Source organism: Somniosus microcephalus, chromosome 33 (assembly GCF_052327205.1).
Source record: "Somniosus microcephalus isolate GS21.2 chromosome 33, FLI_Smic_1.0, whole genome shotgun sequence".
Classification (NCBI taxonomy): domain Eukaryota; kingdom Metazoa; phylum Chordata; class Chondrichthyes; order Squaliformes; family Somniosidae; genus Somniosus; species Somniosus microcephalus.
Window position 1 is genome coordinate 13168222 of NC_141019.1, and position 11844 is coordinate 13180065.

General features: G+C 48.3%; 1 protein-coding gene across 2 annotated transcripts in view; it reads left to right on the top strand.

Annotated features, from left to right (window-relative positions):
• The window catches only part of LOC147096967 (sterol O-acyltransferase 2-like), a 243951-nt gene extending 234312 nt beyond the window's left edge, over positions 1–9639 (top strand). For both annotated transcript variants that reach the window (XM_085972667.1, XM_085972665.1), the window contains one exon: positions 8295–9639. In XM_085972667.1, coding sequence (XP_085828793.1) covers positions 8295–8351 — 57 coding nt within the window. In that variant the 3' untranslated portion in view covers positions 8352–9639. The remainder of the gene's footprint in view (positions 1–8294) is intronic.
• Positions 9640–11844: the final 2205 nt, after the last annotated feature.

Sequence of the window (11844 nt, forward strand, 5' to 3'; positions counted from 1 at the left end):
CAAGGGGGTTGGAGTATAAGAGTAAGGAAGTCTTGCTACAATTGTACAGGGCCTTGGTGAGACCACACCTGGAGTACTGTGCACAGTTTTGGTCTCCTTATCTGAGGAAGGATATACATGCCTTGGAGGCGGTGCAATGAAGGGCCTAGAAATTCAGTTGGTTGCGCCAGCCATTAGCGCCTTAGGAGGAGTAGATGTCGGGCGCTAGGCGGGTAGCGCCCGGGCGCAGCGCGACCTGCGCCTCACCCCAACTTCACTAGAGATTTAGCGCCGGCGCAAAGTCTTTGCGCGTGCTCAGCTGCGCGCGCAGATCATGACATCATTTCCTCGTGCAACGCCCTTTGTGCGCCCCCAACCGGAACTTCAGTCGCGCCACCCCATTGTGCGCCTGGCGCCCCTAGTGACTGTTAAGTGGAACGGTGCTCAGCCGATGCGGGGCACGGGGGGCGCAAATTAAAGGGCACTCATCCTGCAATATAAAAGGCTGCCATTTTGCAGCACACCTTCTTGCGAAACGGATCTTTGGAGAGAGACCAAGGTAGATAGCTTTCTGCTTTGGCCCAGCACTCGGACAGGTACTTCTGGCTTCAGGCCACAGCTTTCAAAAAGTTTTTGCCTTCATTGACATCTCATTGTTTGCCAGCATATTATGGGGGCTGCAATGGGTGTCAACGCTGGCTTTCTCAATTACATCCAAAGGGCTCACAGACGCCGTGAGAGAGTGGCAGCCCTGGTTAGACGGAGAGGGGGCAACAGGCAAAGGAGGCCTTACCCACCCAGGGTATACCGCCAGCAGTTCTCCTATCTCAACATGTCTGAGGAGCAGTGTGTTCGGAGGCTGCGATTCAGAAGGGAGGTGGTCACAGAGATCTGCCAGCTGCTTGCCGTTGATCTGCAGCCACAGCTGAGGAGCAGGACGTCTCTGTCGGTGGCAGTGAAGGTGACGGTGGCTCTCAACTTTTATGCCACCGGCTCCTTCCAATCCGCTACTGGGGACATTGCCAACATCTCCCAGTTCGCCATGCATTGCTGCATCCGCCAGGTGACCAATGCCCTTTTCAAAAGGAGACATCAGTTCATCTCCTTCTCCATGGCCCTTGACAAGCAGCAGCAGCGTGCAATGGGCTTTGCAGCATTCGCGGGCTTCCCCATGGTGCAGGGCGCCATTGACTGCACGCATGTGGCTTTGCGGGCACCTCTGGAGAATGCCGAGGATTACCGCAACCGGAAGGGCTACCATTCGCTGAACGTACAGCTGGTGTGTGACCACAGGCAGCTCATCCTAGCTGTCAATGCCCGCTTTCCAGGCAGCAGCCACGATGCCTTCATCCTGCGACAGACTTCTGTGGCAGACATGTTCCAGGCACAGCCTCGCCCACGAGGATGGCTTATCGGGGACAAAGGCTATCCTTTGTGTACCTGGCTGATGACCCCGCTCCGTGCGCCCAGCACCCCTGCTGAAGAGCGATACAACGAGAGCCATCAAGCGACCAGGAACATCATCGAACAAACAATCGGCGTCCTGAAGCAACGGTTCCGCTGTCTCGATCGTTCCGGTGGAGCCCTGCAGTATTCTCCGGAGCGAGTCTCCCATTTCATGGTCGTTTGCTGCATGCTGCACAACCTGGCTATCCGCAGGACTCAGCCACTGCCACCACAGATTGGAGGACCACCTCAGGAGGAGGAGCAGGAGGAGGAGGAGGAGGAGGACCAGCACAGGAGGGAGGCACAAAGTGCAAGGGCCGCCCGTCGCCGGCTTATTGAACGTCGGTTCTAGGCCCCCTCTCAGGGACTGGCTTGTGCCAATGTCAGCAGATGAATGTAGCCGCTCCACAAGCCCTCAGCCGAGCAGGGCAACCAGGACTTAACCAAAAAACCATGGACACTGCAATTTAACAACAAAAATTTATTGAAAACCTCTGCCCTTCCCACATTACATGCTCATGTGGAGAAGCCCCCTCCAAAAACACAAAACTACCAGTCTCGGCCTTACGAAAAGAAAGAAAGACGCCAGTCTCGGCCTTACACAAATAAAGATAGACACCAGTCTCGGCCTTACACAAAAAAAGATAGACACCAGTCTCAGCCTTACACAAAAACAACTGCACCAGTGTCGGCCTTCCAACAAGCACCAGGCATTTGTGCATACCTCTACTTTTTGCCCTGCGAGGGCGATGCCTTGCGCATCCTTGCCTGGCCCCTGCCCGCCCTGCTGCTCCTCAATGGGAGCCCAGTGGCTGCAGCAAGGCTGGGGGAAGGCTGCTGAGGGGCAGATGGCGAGACGGCAGATGCCCTTGGGGGTCGGCCTGCACCAGCTCTGGCCTTGGAGTGGCCGGCTGCTGACTACTCCAACTCTGGCTGGGCGGCAGCAGTGTGTCCAGCAGCTCCTGGCAGCTGCAATGGCGGAGTGGCAGTGTCGGCTGCAGGAATGGTGGCAACCTGGCAGATCGCAGGTGCTCGCTGGTCGCCTGACACATTGGCACTCGCACGGGCCAGCACTGCAGCATGCGCAGCAAACAGCTGAAGGACAGACTACTGGGCTGCTGCTGCGCGGCAAGTGCCCTGGCGATGCCTGGCTGATCCAGCGAGGGTGGCAGCAGTTAGTGCCCGTGTGGCCCTGGTCTGTGTCCGCATCACACCAGCCAGTGAATGGACGGCACGACTGAGCACTTGGCTAGAAGCCGACTGTGCTGCCGCGAAGTCCTGCAGACTCCTGGCCTGTGCTGCTGCAATGTCCTGCAGACTCCTGGCCTGTGCTGCATTGATGTCCTGCAGACTCCTGGCCTGTGCTGCATTGAACTGTTCCAGACTCCTGGCCTGTGCTGCACTGAATTGTTGCAGACTCCTGGCCTGTGCTGCCCCGAATTCCTGCACACTCCTTGCCAGTGACTCTATGGAGTCAGGCATCCTTCCCACTGCAGCCATGAGCTCAGTGTGCCTGCGCTCAGCCTGGACGGCCATTTCCTCTAGGAGGCGCACCTCCTCTGCGCTGATCGTCGCAGGACTGGAGACCGCACTCACCCTCTGGGGAGAAGTCCGCCGAGCTTCCCCACCCCTCCCGCGTTGCTGCAGGCCGCTGGGCCCCGGAGCTTCACTCTCCTCCGACCCTTCCCCCCGGCTCCCCTCCAGGGAAGACGAGTCCCCTACATCGCCATGGGCTGGCACGGCTGAGGGTGGCACTGATGGGCCGGCTTCCTCTTCCTCCTCCTCGTCTTCCGAAGGGCTGACAGTGGCAGCTTGAGGGCCCGCCTCCTCACCTGGCGATTCACCATCTGAAAGCAGGAAGGCACAAGAGTAGCTTTAGAGTGAGGACAGGGCGGCAGCGAGGGAGGCATGAGTGGTGCCATTCACCGCATTGGTCGGACAGTGGCAAAGGATGCTGATCTGATGCGCAAGTGGAATGAGAGAGGTCCAAAAGGTGATGCCCTTACCATTGGTGCCCAGAACAGGGTCGGCATCTCCAGTGGCGACGGGGCCAATCAGCCGGCCTCCCATAATGCGCTCCACACGCTGGTCGAGGTCGGAGAGCTCTTTGAGGTCAGGACGGCCTCCCCCGGTCTCAGTTTGGTTGCGCCGGTTGTGCGCAACCTTGGCCTGCAAGAGAAAGGACGGCCTCTAAGTACAGTGTGTAGCCCTGATCTTGTCTGCACTGCCTCCCATGGTCGAATAGCTTGTACAGTGTGTAGCCCTGATCTTGTCTGCACTGCCTCCCATGGTCGAATAGCTAGTACAGTGTGTAGCCCTGATCTTGTCTGCAATGCCTCCCATGGTCGAATAGCTAGTACAGTGTGTAGCCCTGATCTTGTCTGCAATGCCTCCCATGGTCGAATAGCTAGTACAGTGTGTAGCCCTGATCTTGTCTGCAATGCCTCTCATGGTCGAATAGCTTGGACAGTGTGTAAAGTGCTGAATGTGCAATTGATTTTCATGCCAGTCCCATAGCTGCTGGATGAGGGCTGGCCATTAGAGCTTTCAGGTCCCTTTGCCCATAATGTGAGGTGCACATGCAAGGATCAGGAGGACACTGGAAAGGGTACTCACCCTGACAACCCGAGTGAGGTAGTTGAACTTCTTCCGGCATTGCACAGGAGTCCTGGCAACCACGCTGTTGGAAGACACCCTGTTGGACACCTCCCTCCAGGCTTTCCGGTAGGCGCTGGGCAGCGGCCTCTTGCCACCTTCTGGGAACAAAACATGGCGCCTGCGCTCCACTCCGCCAACCAGCAGCCTCAGGTCCCCGTCGCTGAAGCGCTGCGCTCTCTCCCTGGCCTTCTCCATAGTCCTGGGCGTTGTACAGGTGAAGCTGAAGTGGTCAGGCCTAGGTTGAGGGCTTCAGTGTGCAGGGCGTGGCAGGCAAACAAATCCACCCTCCCCCTTTAAGAGATGACCGGCGCCAGAGTGTCTGCCGTCAATCAAGAACTCGCCGCACCTGCGCTGCGCCCGGCCTCGGGGGTATCGCTCAGCACCGCCGGCTTAGCGCCTAAAGATAGTCGTGCATCGCCTGTTTTTGGGCAGCAGCAACCTCTTGGGGCGATGCGACTGAATATCGGCGAAGGGGGCGCGACTTTGCGCCGGGCGCAAACTTTAGCGGACGCCCGACTTTACCGCCCCAAAAGTGGCTATACTGAATTTCTAGGCCCAAGGTTCACGAGATTGATTTCTGGGGTGAGAGGGCTGTCCTGTGATGAGAGATTGTGTAGAATGGGCCTATACTCTCTGGAGTTTAGAAGAATGAGAGGTGATCCCATTGAAACATACAAGATTCTGAAGGGGATTGACAGGGTAGATGCTGAGAGGTTGTTTCCCCCTGGCTGGAGTGTCTAGAACTAGGGGGCACAGTCTCAGGATAAGGGGTCGGCTATTTAAGACTGAGATGAGGAAGAATTTCTTCACTCAGAGGGTTGTGAATGTTTGGAATTCTCTGCCCCAGAGGGCTGTGAATGCTGAGTCTTTGAGTATATTCAAGGCTGAGATCGAGAGATTTTTGGACTCTAGGGGAATCAAGGGATATGGAGATCGGGCGGGAAAGTGGAGTTGAGGTCGATGATTAGCCATGATCTTATTGAATGGCGGAGCAGGCTCGAGGGGCCATGTGGCCTACTCCTGCTATTATTTCTTATGTTCTTATTTTCTTCTGACACACACACACACAGATATATACACTCACACACACAGATATATACACTGACACACACAGATATATACTCACACACACAGATATATACTCACACACACAGATACATACACTCACACACACAGATATATACACTGACACACACAGATATATACACTCACACACACAGATATATACACTCACACACACAGATATATACACTCACACACACAGATATATACACACACACACAGATATATACACTCACACACACAGATATATACACTCACACACACAGATATATACACTCACACACACAGATATATACACTCACACACACAGATATACACTCACACACACAGATATATACACTGACACACACAGATATATACACTGACACACACAGATATATACTCACACACACAGATATATACACTCACACACACAGATATATACACTGACACACACAGATATATACACTCACACACACAGATATATACACTCTCACACACAGATATATACACTCACACACACAGATATATACACACACACAGATATATACACTCACACACACAGATATATACACTCACACACACAGATATATACACTGACACACACAGATATATACACTCACACACACATATATATACACTCACACACACAGATATATACACTGACACACACAGATATACACTCACACACACAGATATATACACTCACACACACAGATATATACACTCACACACACAGATATATACACTGACACACACAGATATATACACTCACACACACAGATATATACTCACACACACAGATATATACACTCACACACACAGATATACACTCACACACACAGATATATACTCACACACACATATATATACACTCACACACACAGATATATACACTCACACACACAGATATATACTCACACACACACAGATATATACACTCACACACACAGATATATACTCACACACACAGATATATACACTCACACACACAGATATACACTCACACACACAGATATATACTCACACACACATATATATACACTCACACACACAGATATATACTCACACACACAGATATATACACACACACACAGATATATACACTCACACACACAGATATATACTCACACACACAGATATATACACTCACACACACAGATATATACACTCACACACACAGATATATACACACACACACAGATATATACTCACACACACAGATATATACACACACACACAGATATATACACTCACACACACAGATATATACTCACACACACAGATATATGCACTCACACACACAGATATATACACTCACACACACAGATATATACACTGACACACACACAGATATACACACACACACACACACACAGATATATACACACACACACAGATATATACACTGACACACACACAGATATATACACTGACACACACAGATATATACACTGACACACACAGATATATACACTGACACACACAGATATATACACTGACACACACACAGATATATACACACACACACACAGATATATACACACACACACAGATATATACACTGACACACACACACAGATATATACACACACACACAGATATATACACTGACACACACACAGATATATACACACACACACACAGATATATACACTGACACACACAGATATATACACTGACACACACACAGATATATATACACACACACACACAGATATATACACTGACACACACAGATATATACACACACACACAGATATATACACTGACACACACACACACACAGATATATACACTGACACACACACAGATATATACACTGACACACACACAGATATATACACTGACACACACACAGATATATACACACACACACACAGATATATACACTGACACACACACAGATATATACACACACACACAGATATATACACTGACACACACACACACAGATATGTACACTGACACACACACAGATATACACACACACACACACAGATATATACACTGACACACACACAGATATATATACACACACACACAGATATATACACTGACACACACAGATATATACACTGACACACACAGATATATACACTGACACACACACAGATATATATACTCACACACACAGATATATACACTGACACACACACAGATATATACACTGACACACACAGATATATACACTGACACACACAGATATATACACTGACACACACACAGATATATACACTGACACACACAGATATATACACTGACACACACACAGATATATACACTCACACACACAGATATATACACTGACACACACACAGATATATACACTGACACACACAGATATACACACACAGATATATATACTCACACACACAGATATATACACTGACACACACACAGATATATACACTGACACACACAGATATATACACTGACACACACAGATATATATACTCACACACACAGATATATACACTCACACACACAGATATATACACTGACACACACAGATATATACACTGACACACACACAGATATATACACTCACACACACAGATATATACACTGACACACACACAGATATATACACTGACACACACAGATATACACACACAGATATATATACTCACACACACAGATATATACACTGACACACACACAGATATATACACTGACACACACAGATATATATACTCACACACACAGATATATACACTGACACACACACAGATATATACACTGACACACACAGATATACACACACAGATATATATACTCACACACACAGATATATACACTGACACACACACAGATATATACACTGACACACACAGATATATATACTCACACACACAGATATATACACTGACACACACACAGATATATACACTGACACACACAGATATACACACACAGATATATATACTCACACACACAGATATATACACTGACACACACACAGATATATACACTGACACACACAGATATATACACTGACACACACAGATATATATACTCACACACACAGATATATACACTCACACACACACAGATCTATACACTCACACACACAGATATATACACTCACACACACAGATATATACACTCACACACATACAGTGTTTCTTGATGTTTGGAGCTTTAATTCTTTTTCTCCTTTTATTCAGAGAACCTTCTGGGAGCTGGTGACCCCACGGTCCTGGTCTTGTCGACTGAAAGCTTAAGAAAGTGCCTGAGCATGAAGTTCAACATGAAATCTGTTTTATCTTCAGTTTAATCGATGTGAGAGGAGAGTGTTAGTGTGTGTGTGTGCTGCTTGTCGTTTGATTCTATTAGATTGTTCTGTGTTACTTTTGTAAATTAATAACTTTCTTCATCTGTAGTACTGTGCACTGTCCAAGTGTCCTTCCAGGGCTTCAGTCTGCTGCAGGGACTCCTGGACGAGCCTGTCCCCTTCTCTAACCATGTGGTGTCTGAACTTAGGAACAGGAGCAGGCCTCAGCAGGCCTCTGTCAATGTGCCAATGAACAAGTTTGAGCCCAATTAGCATGACGTTGTGATGATAACGCAGCTGATCGCCTAATAGGTGAAGGCTGAGTCACACAGAAGGTCCCAACTTCCATCCCCAGTCTCTGCTGAAGTGTCTAGTCTGAACCAGAGCAGTGGTAGAGCTACAAATATCCTCAGTGCCCTGGGCTTGGGAGGGACAAAGAAATCAGGCAGGGCTTCTGCTGCTGGGATTATCCAGTGACCCCCCTACTGGAAATTGCAAGGCTGTAGGTGTCGGGTGAGGACAGATTGGAGCTCAGCTGTGCTGTCCCATGTGGCCAAATAGCTGACTGACACACTATCTGGGCTCACACATGAAGAATGGCTACAAGTGATGGAATGGAGTGCTTCCAGGGCCTGTGGAACCTGTACCCAACTGAGAGCCAGTACCTCCAAGAGAGAAAGAAGCCCTTAACATTATTCCTTTCCAATGTCAGAGAGCGCAAACTCTCATCTTTGGCTATCTTCCTGAAGATCCCTCCAAATGACTCATTAAAATACATCACAAGACAGAGTGAAAAAAGGACACTTGGCCCATCCAGACCTGCGCCATCCACACGACACCTCCTGTCTTTTCCTATCATGGAATCATTCCAGCTCCTGATAGCAATTCTGTATAAATATCCCTGAACTAAACAAATTCCCGGGGAGCACAGACTGGTGCCATCAGTGAAAGGGGTGAGAACGCTATCAGTGAAAGGGGTGAGAGTGCTATCAGTGAAAGGGGTGAGAGTGCTATCAGTGATTGGTCAGGTCAGGTCCTGTGTTGTACAACAGACTGCAACACGTTTCTTGAAATGAACCTGAGACAAAGTTTGACAAATACATTATTATTAATAATGATAACATAGATTTAGAAATAGTATAAACTTAATAATACTTCCCATGCGTATCAGCTACTGTACTGTCTCTCCCTGTTTGTTATCGCAGGAGATTCTCTGAATATAAATTCTCCAGATCTCACACAGCCTGTTGCGTTTGTTTCTAACCTTTTTATTGGAAGTTGGGATCACAGGAAGAGCCTGTGTGCTTTCTGAAGACCAGAGTCGGAAGGACTGTCACTCCCAGTCGTGTGCTTTGTCATCAGTTGCAATTGAATTGTGAGGGCCACCTCCATTAGCATCTGGGATGGGGCTGCCCCAAACTCATTTCTCATAGGGCCCCTATAGCTAAAGGACACTTCCATCCCAACCAGCTAAAGGCTGCTATCCAACCCATAGCACCACCCAATCCCTCAATGGTACAGAGCGGGAGGATAGGGTGTAGGGCACTGGGATAGGACGGAGAGAGAGAGAGAGAGGGATAGTATTACGTCCGTGAATGATTGAGACACAGACAGCAGGAGTGGAACAAAATAAGTCTTTACTGGTGGAAGTCAATAGTGAAACTAAAAACACAGAGGCTCACTAGCGCCTTTTATACAGGGGTGGTCACTGCCGGTATTGCAGTCTGAGACCAGTTATTCTCTTAAAGGTGCATACACAACAATTCCTCCCCTTTTAGATAAACAGTACATAACATTCATTTAACAACTAAATGATAACTAATTACAATCACAATTACGGTTGCTAGATACATTGGTTAAGTTTAAGCAATTATAAATTCAGTCTTTGAGGAGGCTTCTTGATTCTGTCTGGATAACGCCTCTTTGGGGTATCAGGTTCTTCTGGCAATGTTGAGTCGAGATCAATGTCGTTGTTTGGTTCATCTGCTTCCAATATCACCAATTCTGCGGTAGCTGCAATTGGCACGTCGATTTCATTGCCAGGTGTATCAGATCGTGGTGTGGAGTTGACGTTTTCCAGTGACTCTAGAATCTGGTCAGCATGGCGTCTTACAATGCTCTCTCCAACGTCCACGGTATACATGAGAGGTCCTTGCCGTGTACAAATCGTTCCTGGCTGCCATTTCTCAGTGCGGTAGTCCCGGGCCAAAACTGGTTGACCTATCTTAAAACTCCTGGTCGGCCTTTCATTCATATTCTGAAACTGCCTGTTCTCCACATCTCTTCGGACGTTTGGCTTAACCAAATCCAAGCGGCATCGTAGTCTTCGATTGAAGAACATCATGGCTGGGGTTTGGTTGGTAACCGCATGTGTCGCATTCCGGTAGGCAAACAAGAAGTTGTCCACCTTGTGTTGTAGGGGTATATCTTCATTACACATTGCCTTGATAGCCTTCTTGAATGTTTGGACAAACCTCTCGGCCAATCCATTAGTGGCTGGATGATATGGGGCAGATGTGTAGTCCTTAACACCATTGTTCTTTAAGAACCTCCGGAACTCTTCAGACACAAACTGTGGTCCATTGTCAGAGCAAATCTGTTCAGGCAGCCCATTCCTGGCGAATATGGTTCGTAAAACTGTGATAGTTTTTTCCGTGGTGGTTGAGGACATTTTTATTACCTCTGGCCACTTTGAATGTGCATCCACCGCAATTAAAAACATCGAGTCCATGAAGGGACCAGCAAAATCAATGTGCACCCTTTGCCATGGAGATGAGGGCCACTCCCATGGATGCAGAGGAGCTTGTGGTGGGGCGTTTTGGACCTTCTGGCATCCTGCACAGCTCTTGGTCATCTCTTCGATTTCTCTATCGGTTCCCGGCCACCACACAAACGCTCTGGCTAAGTTCTTCATTTTTACCCCACCCAGATGACCCTCATGAAGCTCATTGAGCACTCTAGCCGTCAACTTAGGTGGAATTACTACTCTGGATCCACACATCAAGGTTCCTCTGCACACTGACAGCTGTTCTCTTCTCGGCGAGAATGCTGGCAGCAGTGGTTCGCCATATGCTGGCCATCCCTTCACCGTTAAATCATAGACCCGTGATAGTGTCGGGTCATTCCGTGTTTCCTTTTTTATGTTTGCATTCGTCACAGGGAGACATTCGACTATGGTCGAGTGGAATAACTCCATTGGATCCACTGCAAGGTCTTCTTCTTCCACCGTCGGCAACGGTAGACGTGACAATCCATCAGCATTTCCATGCTGTTTAGTTCCTTTGTACTCGATGTCATATTGGTGTGCCCCTAGGAAAAGGGACCATCTCTGCAGCCGTTGTGCTGTCATTATCGGTACGCCCTTCTGAGGGTTGAAAATGGAGACAAGAGGTTGATGATCGGTTAGTAGAGTAAATTTTTGACCGTGCAGGTAGTGATTGAAC